General features: G+C 45.2%; 2 protein-coding genes across 3 annotated transcripts in view; one reads left to right on the forward strand and one right to left on the reverse strand.

Moving 5' to 3' along the window:
• Positions 1 to 2,115: 2,115 nt before the first annotated feature.
• LOC306748342 (lamin-A-like) lies at positions 2,116 to 9,019 on the reverse strand. The gene is made up of 14 exons (XM_079231501.1): positions 9,003 to 9,019; positions 8,329 to 8,482; positions 7,472 to 7,826; positions 5,959 to 6,115; positions 5,425 to 5,550; positions 5,137 to 5,307; positions 4,779 to 4,904; positions 4,080 to 4,300; positions 3,693 to 3,966; positions 3,465 to 3,572; positions 3,247 to 3,366; positions 3,110 to 3,166; positions 2,694 to 2,891; positions 2,116 to 2,581 (listed from the first exon to the last, which is right to left on the reverse strand). Exons 3-14 carry the CDS (start codon positions 7,813 to 7,815, stop codon positions 2,546 to 2,548), a joined length of 1,938 nt encoding a protein of 645 aa, XP_079087627.1. The 5' UTR covers positions 7,816 to 7,826; positions 8,329 to 8,482; positions 9,003 to 9,019; the 3' UTR covers positions 2,116 to 2,545.
• Positions 9,020 to 11,172: 2,153 nt separating this feature from the next.
• The window catches only part of usf2 (upstream transcription factor 2, c-fos interacting), an 8,287-nt gene continuing 1,284 nt past the window's right edge, over positions 11,173 to 18,175 (forward strand). Inside the window, exons 1-11 of one of the 2 annotated variants that reach the window (XM_079231617.1) lie at positions 11,173 to 11,278; positions 11,981 to 12,024; positions 12,309 to 12,424; positions 14,358 to 14,477; positions 15,594 to 15,747; positions 15,842 to 15,929; positions 16,215 to 16,259; positions 16,771 to 16,829; positions 16,980 to 17,071; positions 17,376 to 17,504; positions 18,005 to 18,175. The exon at positions 18,005 to 18,175 is cut by the window's right edge and continues 1,284 nt beyond it. In XM_079231617.1, coding sequence (XP_079087743.1) covers positions 11,241 to 11,278; positions 11,981 to 12,024; positions 12,309 to 12,424; positions 14,358 to 14,477; positions 15,594 to 15,747; positions 15,842 to 15,929; positions 16,215 to 16,259; positions 16,771 to 16,829; positions 16,980 to 17,071; positions 17,376 to 17,504; positions 18,005 to 18,094 — 975 coding nt within the window. In that variant the 5' untranslated portion in view covers positions 11,173 to 11,240 and the 3' untranslated portion in view covers positions 18,095 to 18,175. The remainder of the gene's footprint in view (positions 11,279 to 11,980; positions 12,025 to 12,308; positions 12,425 to 14,357; positions 14,478 to 15,593; positions 15,748 to 15,841; positions 15,930 to 16,214; positions 16,260 to 16,770; positions 16,830 to 16,979; positions 17,072 to 17,375; positions 17,505 to 18,004) is intronic. The other variant, XM_079231618.1, reaches the window with a different exon arrangement.

Here is an 18,175-nt window from a genome sequence, read left to right on the forward strand (position 1 = left end):
GGGTTTTTGTGGGGGGTGCTGCGGGAGTATGGGGTGCCGGACCCGTTGGCACGGGCCATCCGGTCTCTGTACGCCTGCAGTAGGAGCTGTGTCCGTATCCTCGATAAGTCAGACACGTTCCCGGTGGGTGTTGGCCTCCGCCAGGGCTGCCCTTTATCATCGGTCCTGTTCGTGACCTTCATGGACAGGATATCTAGGCGCAGCCAGGGGGCGGAGAGGATCCGGTTCGGGAGTCTCGGGATCGCCTCTCTGCTGTTCGCGGATGATGTGGTCCTGTTTGCCTCCTCGGACCGTGACCTCCAGCATTCACTGGGGCGTTTTGCAGTCGAGTGTGAAGCGGCAGGGATGAGAGTTAGCACCTCCAAATCTGAGGCCATGGTGCTCTGCCGGAAACCGGTGGATTGCTCCCTCCAGGTGGGGACAAACTGCCTACCCCAAGCGAAGGAGTTCAAGTATCTCGGGGTCTTGTTCACGAGTGAGGGTAAGGTGGAGCGGGAGATCGACAGACGGATCGGTGCAGCTGCAGCAGTAAAACAGGCGCTGTACCGGTCCGTCCTGGTGAAGAGGGAGCTGAGCCGGAAGGCGAAGCTTTCCATTTACTGGTCGGTCTATGTTCCAACCCTCACCTATGGTCACGAACTCTGGGTCGTGACCGAAAGAACGAGATCTCGGATACAAGCGGCCGAAATGAGCTTCCTCCGTTGGGTGGCCGGGCTCACCCTTAGAGATAGGGTAAGGAGCTCGGACATCAGGAGGGAGCTTGGAGTCGAGTCGCTGCTCCTTCGTGTCGAAAGGAGTCAGCTGAGGTGGTTCGGGCATCTAGTCAAAATGCCTCCTGGACGCCTCCCATTAGAGGTTTTCCAGGCACGCCCAACTGGTAGGAGGCCCCGGGGAAGACCGAGGACACGCTGGAGGGATTATATCTCCCGGCTGGCCTTGGAACGCCTCGGGATCCCCCAGAATGAGCTGGAAAGTGTTGCGGGTGAGAGGGAAGCCTGGGTCGGCCTGCTGAACCTGCTGCCACCGCGACCCGACCCCGGATAAGCGGCTGATAATGGATGGATGGATGGATGGACAAGCCGAATCCATCCAAAGAGATTTTTTACATTTTATCTGTGAGTATTGAAAAAAAAGTAATATCTGCCAGTTTAGAATTGGAAAAGGAAACATCTATCTCTGCGAAGTGTGCACTGTTTCCAGAAAGGCCTCAACTCTTCGTGAGTGCAATTACATAAAGCGTGCAAAAGACAAAGAGCATAATTGAGCAGGGGTTGGGAGTGGTTGTCGACTCTACCCTCCTTAACAGAAGCTGCACTGGAAGCAGCGCTGCAGGCTGGAAGCAACAGAAGAAGACAGGAGCTGTGCAATGAGAAAATAAGCTAATAGGGACAAATCATTATAATACACGTAATATATTTGGGGAGACATTTTTTTTATAAAATAGCTCTAACTTTGCGATTCTGTTTAGGCCAGCAGAGAAGGCTTAGCTGACGGCCCACCACTGTATGTTTGAAGTAACTGTGCTTTATTACTTCACTCTTAACTTCATATGAATATGAACACCTTATCACTATAAATAAAGTAGTATCATGTGTGAGAGAGAAAGAAAAAGAAAATATTCAACTCTGATTTCTCTTGTTTTGAATGAGGTAGAAGTGTCACGATATCAGATTTTTGCAACACAATTATAATGTTCAAAAGAATATCACGGTTATGATATAGTCGCGATAGCTACAGAAAAAGAAGAAAAATCATCTTTAACTTTGTTTATTGTGCTTTTTGTCTGTTTTTGTAAATTATATACACTCAAATATGAGTGTATGAGGTGGAGCGAGAGTCGGTAACCTGTATATGTATATAAAATGATTTAAGATGTGCTGGATAATTTGCACGCTATTATCATGTATGTTTTATTAACATGATTACATTTTTTAAATATCAGGGATTCCATTTTATTCATATTAACTTTTTGTTGGATTTTTTAAAAGGACCACAATTAAAACAGCCTGCCCATCCTAATAGTTCTATACAGTAAGACTATAGGAAATACTGCGTATATACTTCTACTATCACGTCATTATCATTGAACAAGAAAAATTCTGAAAACATGTTTATTGATATCAGCAAAAAGAATACACAACATTCTGCAGATCTGTAACAAGGTTGGGGTCAATTTACTTTAACTAGAAGCACATTTCATTTCATAAAAAAACAATCAAAGTAAGTGAACAAAGGAATGTACTGCAACCCTGCTGCATCACTATGTTCACATAGTGTACATCTGATTTCACTATGATATGACTACCATAAGAAAGTGATGATTTGTTTAGCATCTGAACTGATTAAATCACCTTTCATAGTCAAAAAAATATTTCATTAGCATGCCTATGTACATTAGAACAAAAAGCAGTATAAAGTTGTAATGCATAGAATAATTGAAAATAATTCCAAAGTACATGAAGTGAACTAAATAACTACAACTGGTAACTAAAGAAGTAATAACTAAAAATTAAAAATAGAGTGTTTCAGCGTGGGTCCAGGCGGCTCACATAATTGGACATTTCTCCATTCTGGCACCAGTCTAAGAGGAAAGATCGAAAAGGTCACCATCATCTCAATCATTTCTAAATAAAGGCAGAATAAGTTGTCAATCAAGCATTTTAAAAGAAAGCCACATGTGCTGCAGTGCCCACCTTGCGAGGGGTGCTGGCGCTGAACACGTAGGAGTGCGGCAGTAGACCCTCGGAGATCCCTCCGCTGCGGAAGGAGCGGGAGGCCGAGCTCACGGTGCAGTGGCTGCCGGGTTTGTCGGAAGGAAGTCCGCAGGAGCCGCAGACCACCGCCCGGCTCCGCAGGTTGTACTCGCTGTCTCCACAGGTGCTGTGAGCCACCTGCTGAGATGTACGGGCATTTCGTGAGAACACATTATGTAGGCATTGTTTGATTGCTGTGGTGAAAACTGCCCCAAAAGGTGAAGAGAAGTTTGTTTTATTTTGAAAGGAGCATTTATCATGAAAATTAAGCAGCTGGTCAATGCTGCTGACTGCCTTTTGGTCCTGCAGATTTCTGCGGTGTGTGTGTAGTATGTGATCAATAAAGATGCTCTCACCATGTTGTCATCTTCCTCTTCAAACTGTGTGCGGGTGACCTTCCTCATTGCCATTTCCTGGAGGAAAAAGCTCAGTGTATAACACAACTGAATAGAACTTACGGTTCAAATCAAGTCTGATGGGGTTTTTAAAATACCTCTCCGTTGGCACTGATCAGGGTGGTCTGGAACAGGTCTCCGGTGCCCCAGGAGGGCTGAGTCTTCCACACCAGGTCAGAGGGAGGATTGTGGGTTCCTCCAGCACCAGAGGCCCAGATCTGTGAGCCGGGGTAAAGGTACAGCAGCGTGAGGTCTCTGCCGCTGTGTTCGTCGCCGTTCTTGACTTGTGATTGCGCCGAGTAAAGGTGCTGCTTACCGTGACCCTCTGGCCGGCCTTCAGGGTGAATTTTACCGGGAACTTGAAGGCGATCGCAGCACCGGACCCCACCTGCCGCTTCACCTGCCAGTTCCCCAAAATCTGATCCTGGTGGGTCGCACAAAGGGTCAGCGTGTCAAATCCTCGGAGTGCTATTGTGAACCTCCCGTGACAATGTCAGGAAGCTGCTCGCATTGGCAGAAACATCGAATCGCCCCGGGGTCTCACCTCATCGGATTTGTTGCTGAGTCGGACATATTTCCCGTCCAGGTCCACCTCGTCCACGGTGACCCGCCCGCTGGCCGAGGCCTGCTGGGCGATGCGAGTGCGAGCCACGGCTCCGCCTGCGATGCTGGAGGCCTCGCTGTCGGTGTCGTTGGGGCGGCGCCTCTTGGCGGGAGAGGTCTGGGCGCTGTAGTGGACCGTGCGAGAGTTGGCTCCCGAGGTAGAGGAGCGACTCCCTGTCATTTTGGCGGGCGGGGGGCTGGGGGAGAGACGGAGCCTGCAAGGGGCAAACGAAGGTGTGAGAGGCGGAGAAGACGTCCAACTAGCAACTCTGTAGCCCAGAGGACTCTTATTTTGTCCGATGAACTCATTGCGAGTTGGCCAACGTACCTCTGCTCCTCTCCCTCCAGCAGCTTCCTGTACGCACATATCTCCATATCCAGAGCCAGCTTGACGTCCAGAAGCTCCTGGTACTCGTCCAGCTGCTGTTGCATTTGCGCCCTCATCTCGGCCATCTCTCTGTCTTTCTCCCCCAGCCTGCGGCGGCTGGAGTCCCGCTCCCGAGACAGGGCGTCCTCCAGGTCCCGGAGCTTCGCCTCACGGGCCGCCAGCTGGAGAGAACAGAAGGATCACACAGTTATTATCGGATCTAAATTAGACATGGCTGAAAGCCCGGCTTCATAGGAGCCACACGCAATAAACATGCAGTGTAATTATTTATATTTAGGTCTCTACCACGGCATTGTCCGGTCTGGGAGTCGTCTGTGTTTTCATCTTACAACTTGAACCCTTTCACAGTGTGTTCGGAGCAACATTGTGGTCACTTCAAAATGTGTTATTCAGCTTTTGGTTGTCCTTAGCTCCACCCTCTTGAGTCACTTCTGGTTGCAAAAAAACCCGATGGCCACCGCCAAAATGTTGAACTCAAGGTTTCAAAACGGCTGTCAGCAAACCGATGTGGGACGTCACGGTGACTACGCCCACTTCTTCTGTTCATCGTGATGCAATGCACTGTGCACACGAGCATCTCGCATCAGTCCCAATAAGAACTCTGAACGTGATCTGTGTGAACTGCTCGTTTCCGGTCACCTGTTTCTGCAGCTGGCTGAGCTGAGAGGACATGGACTCCAGGCGGATCCGGGTCTGCTGGAGCTCCTCGTGTGCCGCCCCAACCAGGTTGCCGCTCCGGTCCGCTGACAGACGAGCATTTTCCAGCTGACAGAGAGAAACAACGAGGTAGAGCATGACTAAAATGCAGTCTGGATCTCATTTGGCTTCACTGGGACCAGTTTGTGGCCTCTCCGAAATTAATCTGTCCCGCCAAAACAGTGCATTCCTATTTTTATAATTGTTTTGATATGTTACCGCTATTTTATCTTCCGCTGAAGACTACAAAAAGGAGTTCTTTATTATTTTTTTAACAACTGTTGTAAAACTGATGGTCTACCTTGGAGTTGTAGGTCTTCTCGATCTCCTCTTTGTACATTTTGATCTGCAGTTCGTGTTGGCTGCGCATGTCCGTCAGCGCGTCGGCCAGCTTGCTTTCAAAGTCCTGCATGTGGCCGGTGTCCAACTCAACCATACGAGACTCATGGCGGCGCTTTGACTCCCGCAGTTCCTGTTGGAGGATCACGAAAGCAATTTCACTCCTGACCACACATGTGATACAAGAAGTAGAGAAAGTTCCTTTTTAAACATGATTCATACAATAAGAGCTTTGCTCAGGGAGTCTGACCTCAGAGTGGAGGTTCCTGGAAAACTCCAGCTGCTCTTTGAGGGTCTGGATGCGGTTCTCTCCGTCGACCCTCCTCAGCATCTCATCCTGCAGCTGCTTCTTGGCATCGGTCAAACTGGTGTCCAGCTGAGAGAGGAGCAGATTATTAGCAGTGCAGTAACTACAGTTGAGTGGCCAGGAGAGAAAAGAGACTTCTCTTCAATCAAAACATCTAAGCTCCAGCAGCCGTGATAGAAAAGCTGAAGTCAGCAAAGAAAACCACACACCAATACTGGATATTGTATTTTACTTTTACTCGCTTTCAAAGGTCCACTGAAAAACTCGCAGATCGAGAGACGTAGTGGTGAAGGCAGAAACAGGGTTGCAAAATGTGTCTCTGATAAGCTGACATTGATCCTCACAAAGTGGAAACCAACAGAGGAGCATGAGGGACAAGCCCTTGAGTTGTGGAGCTCGTCGGCTAACTAATTGCAGAAAGATTGACCCCAGATGTGTTTCCGCGGAGCCCGGAGCTGAGTGTGGGTTTGAGTTTACCTTGGCAAGCTGCGCCTTCAGGTCCCTGTTCTCCACCTCGAGGCCTCGCTTCTCTCCCAGAGCCGTAGACAAGGACGCATCCTTGGAGTTCAGCAGAGCCTCCAGGTCTTTGAGCCTCAGCTGCGCTGCGGCCAAATCAGACTCCTTTTTGGTGTTCCTGCAACAGACCGCACGAGTCTCAGGTGTTAAGTTTCATCTTCCCGGTCGGTGATTACAAGCATATACAAGGATATCCTACTGAAACAGACGTCCATTTTGCTTCGTGACTTAAGGGCCGAGTGGAAAAGGGAATTACTACAGTTTCCTTCACGTCGTCAAGTTAAACAAACATGAGCTATTTTTGAATAAGGATGTAGCCCAGGTCGGGTTAGGGAAAGCCCTCGGCGCATATGACTCACAGGCCACAGTGATCCTCATCCAACCCCACGTATGCGGCCACAAACCACAGCCGTTGGTGTTTGGACGAGACGCTGCCATGGCAACAGGCCTCGGCTTTGCCAAACACACATCGGCCCCCGTCGTCTCAATATTTATGGGAAAATAATGGAGGCCAGAGCGGAGCCCCGTAAACACTGCCACGTATTGTGTGCATAGTGATTGCTGTGGCGAAAGGAGGAGAAACTGGGGAAAGAGTTAGTCATCGGCGTCTGGATGTGGCTGCATGGGAAGGAGTCGGATTCAAGGTCCGACGTCAGACTGCAGTGAGCAAGGAGGAGAGTATGCTGAACCAGGGAGTGGCCCCGAGGCTCGCAGGGTGTCAGCAAATAAAAGCATGGGCTATTCGAAGCTAATGAGTAACCGTGTTCTGCTACTATGGGCCGCATGCTGACATGTTTGAGACGTTGACGCTACAATCACCTCGTGCTTTAACGGGCACATGGGGACTTTCGCTGAGGAAGATTTGGCTGCAAATGGGGATTTCAGAAGCCTCGAGGCAGCAAAATATCTGGTTTCTGTGGATTTTTCTCCATTTTATTTATAGAGGGCAAACCAGGCTTATTTATTTTAGTTTTGACCAAAAAGCTTGTAATCTGGGAAGGGAGGCAGCTAGTTAGTCAATGCTCGCTCTGTCGATGTTACGCTGTGAGGCAGGACGGTTTGTTACTTTGTTACTTTAGCTGAACAGCAGTGCTAATTATGGGTTAATAATAAATGATCAAAGAGTAATGGAGAGAAGAGTTATCAGAACAGTAGTTGTATGAAATTTGCTACCTTTAGCACCGTTAGCTATTGGTCGTGCCAGACATGTGCTGCTGCAGCAGAAAAAACTGTTAACCGAGTGTGTTGCATTATGAACTCAGCTTTTTTTAGTAAAATGAAATATTAAAAGTTTATATTCTCACTTTAATTGTAAAGAAACTAGTCTCACAGAAGCACTTGTTAGGGGTTTAGGGGCTTTCAGGTGCTCAGGCACCCCTAAAACCATCCTCCACCCCTCAACCCTCGTCCACGTGATTAACAGTTTGAAGATATTCCTCCTTCATTCGGATTCGGCCATGAGCGATGCACCCACCTCGCCTTCAGCTCCTTGTAGTCCTCCCGCAGCTTGCCCAGCTCCAGCTGCAGACGCGCCCGCTCTTTGGCCACAGAGTCCAGAGTCTGCCGGGCGTCGGCCAGCTCGGTCTCGTAGGCGGCCTTCAGGCCCGTCAGCTCCCGGCTGACCTCGGTCTCCGACTCGGTGATGCGCACACGCAGGCCGGCGTTCTCGGTCTCCAGAAAGCGCACCTTGTCGATGTAGGCGGCCAGCCGGTCGTTGAGGTTGCACAGGTCATCCTTCTCCTGGAGCCGGGTGATGCGGTTGGGGGACAGCGCTGTGTTGGCACCTCGGGGAGTGTTCTTGGGTGTCGCCATTGCCATTTCTATCTTTCCTGAAATAGAAGACCAACTGAATTATCTTGAAAGTTTGTCCTTTTCAATCACAGGATTGATTTATTCTGATGTACAAATGCATCTGTAGGCATTTGACTTCACAATGTGCCGGTTATAATTAACACACAGGAGGATGGAGGAAGTTGGTCACACAGTTCTGTCTACAAATCTACATTCAGCATCCACCACTGGTACTATTCAAATAAATGAAACACGCAAATCCTACCAAAGAGATTTTTTACATTTAAGGGAAAGCGTGGATCTGTGAGTATTGAAAAAAAAGTAAAAACCGCCAGTTTAGAATTGGAAAAGGAAACATCTATCTCTGCGAAGTGTGCACGGTTTCCAGAAAGGCCTCAACTCTTCGTGAGTGCAATTACATAAAGCGTGCAAAAGACAAAGAGCATAATTGAGCAGGGGTTGGGAGTGGTTGTCGACTCTACCCTAAAAACAAAGAAAAGTCTTGGCACAAATAAAGCCAACGTTTCCAGCCAGGCCTACCTTTTTTAGTGCTGGTCAGAAGAAGATAAACGTCTGCTCCGAGTACTTTCGTAGACTTCTCTGTTAATCGCCTTTGTGTTGTCTTGTGATCAGAGTTTCCTCTCTCAGTTCTCCAGCACGGTTCAGGCTGTTACTGCGCTGTCTGCAAATCCATCTGTGGGTGCCCATATAGGAAGGAATGAGATGGGAGGAGAGAGGTTGGCCTCAAGTTTGGCACTTGGTAGGTGGTTGTTCCTCTCTCTCTCTCTCTCTCTCTCTCTGTCTCTCTGTCTCTCTCCCACTGTAATGGGTGTGCAATCTGAATGAATGAGTCACCCGCTCCTCAAAGAAATGCACAATGCCATGTGATACTTACAAGGGATAATTTTAAATGGGGTGAGTTCTATTCATTCGCAAGTTAAAATGAAAAAGTTATAGAACAGGTTTAAACGTAAGTTTCCAGATCACGCTTAATCGATCCCACTTCCTTATTCTTCAATTAAAAACGCCTGAAAGGTCAGTTCAGATTTCAGGATTGGGTTTCTTACAAAGACTGGGGGACAGTCGTCCTGCTGCTGTTTGAAAGAAGCGGAGCAAAAGTGTCCTCCAGGATATCTTTCCAGTGGAGACAATGAGATGCAGTAAAGGCTGCCCTACAGGCCAGGGAACTGGGATGCAACTGGTGGCGTCTTTACCTTTTTTTCACCCCCGCCCTTCAGACAGCCTGTCAGCTTGATCCTGTAAAACATCAAGAGGTTCTCAGCTGGCTGTAAGTTAAACACGTCCCAATAGAACGAACTAACTAACACTGCGGCCATTTATATCTCATGCGCCCTGGCTGAGGCCTTTATGTGTCTAAAGGTCAGGTGAGACAGTGATTGTTCCTTCATGTTTCATTTGCAACAGAAGAGATGAAAGCACTCAATATTTCACCATTTCAAAAAAGTCTGAAATAAACAGAATTATGTTCCAACTGATTACATTTTCTTTCTTTCTTTCTTTCTTTCTTATATCCTTTTAATCATCTTGTGACCACCTCTGATTTACAGTGTCCTAAAAATAAAAGCTCACTGCTCTTGTTTTACATTAATGACAAGATTCATTCATGGATTTTATTTACACTGATTAAAAGAAAAAGATAATTCAATGTCAAAGTGAAAACTGATTTACGCAGTTGTATAATGTGTAATCTTGTCCGTTAGATAGATAGATAGATAGATAGATAGATAGATAGATAGATAGATAGATAGATAGATAGATAGATACTTTATTCATCCCCAATTCCCAAGGGGAAATGTGTTTGTCACAGTAGCAAGACAGAAAAATAACAGGAATGAAAGATGTTCAATATATACAACAAAACAGCAGAGTGTATTAATTTGGGAAATTAATAAACAATAAAGAAAATGCAAAGTATATGTAATGTATATTAAGTGTATATAAGTATGTGAGTAACAAACAACAAAAGCGGTGCAAGGGTTATTGATGTTGACTCATTTACGGAGGATCTAGTCATCTGGTATTATTTGTGGTAACAAACACACTGTTGTTTTCTATTCTACTGGTGGTTACAATATTTTCATTTTATGCTTTGTGTGTGTTAAATGCACATTCTTGTTTATTGATAAATATATATATATGTATATATATATATATATATATATATATATATATATATATATACTATATATATATATTTATACTGTTATTTATATGAACATTATATATTGATTTATATTTATATGAATAGATTATTGTTTATTAATCAATAGATATATGTATATATACATACAAATATACATTATTTGTAGATATACATTCCTTTTTTATAATATGTATAAAAAATATGTATAATATATATTTATATAAAGATAAAATTCTATTTATATAAAATAAATATATACATGTATTGCAGACAGACATCTGATGAAAGGTTGATCTGACTCCACAAATTCAACATGATCGCCTCCATCTGCTCTGCAGCTCAACCCGTCTTGTGCTTTTGAAGTAAAAACCGGTCCACGACATGAACCCACTGAGTTATGAGGCGCGTCCGCGTGGCTCGACGTGGACGACATGTCATGTGGTTCGTGTGAAAACCCGTATTGGATCCCCGCGGTCACCTGGGCAAGAAGTGAGGGGGGAAAGTGCCCGTTGAGGAGCTGATTGTCAGCGATATGTCAGACATGTACACAGTAATAGGCGGCCTACATAAATATATATATATCTATAACATTTTCTCACAAACGCGAGACAAATAGTCCACGCGCTTGGAAGTTTTAATGCAGAAATAAAACCGGGAACAAACACGATTAATCCATTTGAAGCACCAAACTATCGGAGTCACGTGCATGCTGGGCAACCACATCTGACGGCTCACGAAAGCCAAACAAAACAACTAAAAAATGATTATTTTTGTCACATTATAAACGAACAAAATAGTCCACTCCGTATCTTATCGGCCGCATGTCGCAGCTTTGCGCGGATAAACAGCAGCTGTGCGCTGCGGAGCAACACGCACAAAAAGAAAAAGGGAAAATCCAAGGACAAACACATTTACAGCGAATGTATTGAACAGGAAATGCTCCTCCAGCCGTTCACCCAGCAGCTCGTCGACCATCCACCGACCGGAGCACCGCCGCCTCCGCCGAGCCGCGCAAACACCCGGAGCGGGGTTGTTTTTTAGTGTGTGTGTGTGTGTGTGTGCGTGTGTGTGTGCGTGTGTTTTCCGCACAGACGCAGACGACCCGCCTCCCGCTCAGCAGCGGCCTCCATTTTAGCTCCTTGCCCGGCCGCTGCCTCACGTGTCCTGGACTGTCTTCCTCACATGACCCGTGTGTTTGTCCCCGTGATCAGCGCTCCCATCTCCGTAAATCAGTGTCGTTGAATATCAGCGGTTTTTTTTTTTTTTTTTTACAGCCGCAGAAAGCTCCATGGATATGCTGGAGCAGAGTCTGGACAGCTCGGCGAGGTGAGAGGCTGCAGCCGCTTCCTGCTCCGCCGTGGTGCTCACATACACGGCCTAAAGCACACGTTCACAGCCCTGTTTGGCTTCTCTTTACGAATGCCAATGCTCTGTTTACAGCCCTGCATGCTCCCTTTAAAAAAAAAAAATGTTTCAATACTAATATCTGTGCACTGTTGTTTTTATTTTGTATTTTTAACTGTCAGTTTGATGCGATCGGCACCCGTAAATATATATTTTTCAGCAGAAACTGTGCTACGTTTTGCAAATCTTTTTTACTTTATTTACCTGATAATAAATGCACCGCAGTAAATCGTGCCAATATTATCAGGGCGGTATTTATTAGCACTGTGTTGTTACTGTACATTACCTTTTGTTGTTGTTTATTGTTAGGACTTAAACGCTTAACTCTAAGAGGCGTTATTAAGAGTATTATATTTTATTGTGAAGTTAGTCTCTCCTTGTGCGGTAAATCAAACGTTACGCGTCGGCTGAATTATCAAAGTTGCAAGTTTCCGCCTAGAAGTTGCAGAAAATATATCTGTCACGCTTGCACGCCAGTTATGGATCACTTTTATTTACGTCTTGTCTGTCGGCCCCTCTCGTGACCACCTGGGGGCGCTGTTCACCACAACTGAGCTCTGGATCCACATTAATACACTTATGCTGATTTCATTTCGTTTTCTCTTTTTTGTTTTGTTGTTTTAGTCACGACAAACAGGAAACGGAAGAGGTGGTGCAGTTACAGGAAGGTGGGTGCCTCTTTTGCTTCTAATCCTGACAAGTGAAACAAATAATCTGTTTTAATTTCTCAATGTAAATTTTCCCTCTTTTGACACTCATAAGAACTGAGATTTGATCTTGAACCAATATTCTTGTAAAAAAATAATCCTCCTTTGAGCAAACTTGTGTGCATTTCTGTGGTCTTTAACCTGCAGAAATGCCTGCAATCCTCTCGCTTGTGTTTTTTTTTTATTCATGGTTCTGCCCCAGTGCACCTCCACACATGTGAAACGCGCTGATCTGTTTGTTGCAGGAGAGACGGTGGGGACGGAGGAGCAGACTGCAGTGACCATCACTGGTGTCCCGCAGGCTGCGTTCACTGACCACAATGTGCAGTACCAGTTCCGCACAGAGAACAGTGGAGGACAGGTGAGCCTGGTGCAGTGTGTGTGTATATGTTAGTTCGTTAGTTCTCTCCTCTCTTCTACAATAATGTGTTTTATATGTTGGTTGGTTGGTTGGTGAGTTAGTTAGTTCAGCCCATACATTCAGGAAGTCTCATGCCGCGTTCACACCAAAAGAGTTGCGAAATATTCGCGCGATTAGATTACATGTTAAGTCAATGCACAGACGCGAATGGTTGCGAAAAGAGTTGAAATATTTCAAGCGCATAACTGTAAGGGATCCTAAGGGTTAAAAAAAAAACCTGTTTTACGGAGAAAGACGCGCCCCCTTTACGCCGTGAATGGTTGCGAAAAAGTGAAGTCGGGCGACTAAAGTCGGGTGAAAAAGCGTTGCGAAAATTCGCAACTCTTTTGGTGTGAACACGGCATCATTCATTAACAACAACAAAAAAGAGACGGCAACATTAATTTAATACATGTAACCGCTACACAATATCGGCTACAACAAGACAGTTCTGTCCTACACTGATTAAAACTTTCCTAAAAAGTACCACCAAAAATATCAGAGTAGAACTTTAATGTCCCTCTGAGGAATGAGTGGGTTTTAACGTGTCAGAAAGTTAGTTTTACTGTGATGAAACATGCTAAGTTTTGTAGAGCTTTCACAATATGGCAAATTTGTGTTAGCTTAACGGGAGCTAGTTAGCATTAGCTCGCTAGCTAACAACATGAAGTTCCCTTCCGTGTTAGCTAACTGCCCTACTGGTGTTTTAACTCATACAGTTGCTACATAGTGAGTGATTCATATTAACTGTACTTGCTGCAGAGAGCTGACACATAACCGCAACTCCCAGACTCCGTTCCAGAAGTAACATTGAGAAAACCTCATACAAAATCCATTTGACATTTGTAACAATTTGAATAAACAACATATCCATATATATTGGAACAGAGCCTTTCGTAACGGTATGTGCCTCGCTTGATATGCTTTGTTAAAAAAAAAAAAACTTTTTCATGTATTTAGTGTCATTGCTTATTCCATATTTTTGAATTGAAAGAGTTTTTCAGCTGCAAACTAAATATGACTCACTGCTGGTGTTAATATTGACTGCTGGTCTTAGAATCAACCCTGAACATTAACCGGCAACCGGTTGGGACTAATCAATGTCGTGACATTGATTTGTTTTTTAAATGCCCTTTTAATCTGAGCTGGTCAGCCGAGCCCTGTTCACACGTTCGCTAACATTAATCTTTAGCATCCCTTACAGTTATGCGCTTTGGTTTTTGGAAAGAAAGCTAGAAAACGCATTCCAAATTCTTAGAATGCCGACTACTGCGCTCACTACAGGTTCACACCACGTCAGCGTGTGGATGAATCCATGACCTGCCATGCCGAGCTACAGGAGCTGAGCTGAGCTTGGCCGCTGGGCAGAGGGGTTTAGCTAACCGCTAGTTTTAGGTTGAAGTTCAGTGTGCCGGTAGATGTCCTTTGGTTAGTATATTCGAATGGCACCACGGTTAAAGAATGCTAATTGGTCTTTGCGTCAAGGAAATTCAGTGACTCATTTTAATCCTAGAAATAACCCTAAGGTGTCATGGGAGTAAAACCTACAACACTTCTAAAGAACGCCCAAAAAACCCAGCTTTAGGCTCTGTAAACAAACCTGCATGTCTGGATTCCTCCTCTGCGAGGAATGTCAGTATTTGTATAAGTGGGCTGTTGCAGTAGTGCCGCATACCAATGGTGCCGACAAAGCTCTGAGGGCGCCGATTATTTGCGTATATGTTGGTGTGTATGTATTTATATAGATTCTTTTCCATCTGCAATGCGTGTTATTGCTCAGGGCTTGGGGCAGGTGGAACGATGGCTGGAGCCAGCAGTGTGTTTGACTGTTTGCTTATGTTTTATCACCCAATAAAATCTCTTTAAAAGATCAAAACGTCTGCTCTGCCCCCAGGTGACGTACCGCGTGGTTCAGGTGACGGACGACCAATTGGAAGCAACAGCCGATGGGACCGGCGCCGTCAGCGTCGTCTCCACCGCGGCGTTTGCCGGAGCGCCTCAGGCCGTGGCTCAGGTGAGGAGGAACGTAGCGTCAGACCGGTCTAATTCCCACGCTGTGCAGATGCGTGACTTGGAAGGGAAAGGGAGGGATAGCTGAGTGAACACACACACACACACACACACACACACACACACACACACACACACACACACTTACTATGTATTATATTGATTATCTTAGTAATCAAGTATTCTATCAATTATTCCATAAATTAATGAAGTAATCGGATAATACATATTTTTGCATTATTATCATTATTAAAGAGCAATAGTTTAAAAAAAAAACGAAAAGTAAGACTCTTAAAAGAAACAACGAGTCGGTTTCCTCTGAATCTTTTTTGTTTCGCTTAAATTGACGGCAATATTATTGTCTGTTAAAACGGAACCCGTTCGATGCATTTCAGTGTCATATTGCATTCTGGGTTTTATATAGATAAAAAAAATCTGAAATGAAAACAAAAAGAGAAATTTCAAAGTACTTATTTAAAGGTACTATAACTTCAAACAAAGCTGATTTCTGGTTAAGGAGTTGTTTAAGCCCTGTGTGTGTGTGTGTGTGTGTGTGTGTGTGTGTTACTACCTTTCAAAAGTTTGGGGTCACTTAGAAATGTCCTTATTTTTCAATGAAGATACATTAAATTAATCAGAAATACACTCTACATTGTTAATGTGATAAATGACTATTCTAGGTGGAAACGTCTGGTTTTTAATGAAACATCTACATAGGTGTATAGAGGCCCATTTCCAGCAACTATCACTCAGTGCTCTAATGGTACATTGTGTTTGTCATCGCATAGAAGACTAATGGAGGATTAGAAAACCCTTGTGCAATTATGTTAGCACATCTTAAATCAGTTATGCTGGTGAGAGAAGCTATAAAACTGGCCTTCCTTTGAGCTAGTTGAGTATCTGGAGCATCACATGTGTGGGTTCATTATACTCTCAAAATGGCCAGAAAAAGAGAACTTTCATGTGAAACTCGCCAGTCTGTTCTTGTTCTTATAAATGAAGGCTATTCCATGCCAGAAATTGTGAAGAAACTCTAAATGTGTCTGTGTGACCCCAAACTTTTGAACGGTAGTGTCTATTGTTTTGACTGACTTGTCCTCGACTGTTCACCGTTTGCCAGGCCGTCATCCAGAACCCTTTCAGTAACGGGGGCAGTCCCGGCGGCGAGACGGCGGGAGGCGAGACACGCTTTGCTTATTTCCCTGCCGCCACCGTCAGCGATGGGACGTCCGTGTCCGTGCAGGCCTCCGACCCAACGATAGCGCAGGCGGGAGGTGATGACGCCAAAATCCAAACATGCAAGTCGAGCGTCACTCGATTGGAGAACTTCATTTCGTCCTCATCTTTTTTTGTCTCTTTAAAACCCAGGCCAGTTTTACGTGATGATGAGCCCCCCCGAGGTGCTGCAGACGACGGCCCCCCGCACCATCGCGCCACGCACACACACCTACACCGCGTGAGTATGACCAACACTTCCAGTACGTTCCTCCCATCCCTGAAGTTACCAAATCTCCTTCCTTTCTTTCTTTTCCCTCCTTCCTTCCTCCACGTGTTTGGCCATTCTCACCTCCCGCTCCCATGTTAACTTCACGGAGGATCGGATGTCCTTTACCTCTTCCTCCCCTTGCTGGAATGATTAGTTTTGTCATTGTGTGTACAAATGAAGATACCTACAAATAAATAATTTAAAACATCCAACATCTGAAAACCACACTCTGTCCTACTTACCTGCCATCCCCAGAGACCTTGGTGAAAGCGAGATGTTGCAGCATGGCAGTTCAGACTGGTGAGAAGAAATTTTCACATACGACCCCCACCACCCCATCCATGTGTTGTAGAGACAGACGTCTGGTGGCTCACTAATCAGCCACTAGCACCCTCCGGTCCATCATTTATGTTGACCGGCAGCTTGAGGCTTAATACTTGTGACTGGGTCCCTTTGGGATTTTTTTTTTATTCCAGGTTGTAATGCAAGTAAGTAGGAAAGAAGGCGCTGCTAACTGAGGCTAATAGCTAATACTCAGCCCAAGTCAGTGGCTGAATCCCGCAAACGTTTGTCCTCCAGAGGACCCGCCGGTTCAGCTGTGCCTGCACCTTCTTCCCCAATGCTAGTAAAGACCAGTTAAAGGAGCTCTCTTCGTCAACCAGCCAAACATAACAGCAAAAGTTTGACGCATCCGACAATAATGTTTTCTTTCCTGGATTCTAAGTCAGGTGTTCTATATTTGGTTACCACTGAGAGTCTGATAATGTATGAATGATTTCACTGTGAAGTTTGTTTTGCTGTGTCTTCACAGGAAGGTGGAGGGTCCCCGGGCGCCCAGAGACGAGAGGCGACGAGCACAGCACAATGAAGGTACACGTCTGGGTTTGCTCGAGATGATCGTTGTTTTTTGGAAAAGATAATAGTTCCATCGGAAAGTTCTCCATGAAATAAAAAAAAGGACTATTTCTTTAACAGTTGTATTTCCGGTTAAAACTGTTTTTTTTTCTTTTTTCTTCGCAGTGGAGAGAAGAAGAAGAGACAAGATCAACAACTGGATTGTCACCCTTTCAAAAATCATCCCCGACTGTAGCATAGACAGCAGAACCGGAGCGGTGAGTCAGCCCTCAAAACAATAATATTCTCTAAAAGACCATCTTGGATACAATGATCAGTGCATCCTGTCTTTTCACCCAATGCATGCATAAAATATGCTGAAAGGTGTAACCACAGCCAGTGACTCATACGGGGTTCATTCATCCGATATAGCTGCATGTGTCACCAAACAATGGTCTGAAATAATCTGAATTGGGTTTAGTCACGAGATCTTTGGAATGTAGACAATGGTAGTGTAAATAAAAGGAAGTGCTGGGTCGTGTTTGATGTTGTTTTAACATCTGGATGTGCTGTGTTTCTCAGAGTAAAGGAGGCATCCTGTCCAAAGCGTGCGACTACATCCGAGAGCTGCGTCAGAGCAACCAGCGGCTGCAGGAGAGTTACAAAGAGGTGGAGCGGGTCGAGATGGACAACGAGCTGCTCAGACAACAGGTAACAGGGCCTCTCTTCTCTTTCTGCTGTCCCTGCCGTCAGTCAGGCTGAGCGATAACGATGTCATGACGGTAACTCCATTATTCATTATCAGTGGTCAGTCCGCTTGTAAATAGCAACGTTGTAAATAGCAACGTGTCACAACGTTCACGTTGTGAAACTTTGGAAACACTCTGTTTTTGGAAAAGTCCTTTGAAAAAAATTAAATCCCAAAAGTTTTGGAAAAGTCATGGAAATGTGTTATATTCATGTGTTCATGACGTTCATTTACGCTGAGTTTGAAATAATGAATATGCTTTTAAAAGAAAGACTACATTTTCTCACTTTTTCATGTTTACACCGAGATTTCACAAAATGTTTGGTCATTGAAATTTGGTTTAAAGTCATGGAAAATCCTTTGGTCAAAATGTGTATGAACCCTGATATGAATCCTTTTTATTTAGTTTCCTTTTCCTGCTTCCGTGCCTCCAGTTATCCCGCTTGTGTTTCCTGCTTCCTAGGTCGAGGAGCTGAAGAACGACAACGCGCTGCTTCGAGCACAGCTGCAGCAGCACGGCGTAGAAGTCAACGGAGACGCAACGCCGCAGTGATCGTGGACCGGACACGCGTGACGTCACAAACGCATCGTCCCACCCACCTGAACAATGCCGGGAAAGGAATAAGAACGAGAG

Source organism: Taurulus bubalis (assembly GCF_910589615.1).
Source record: "Taurulus bubalis genome assembly, chromosome: 16".
NCBI lineage: Eukaryota > Metazoa > Chordata > Actinopteri > Perciformes > Cottidae > Taurulus > Taurulus bubalis.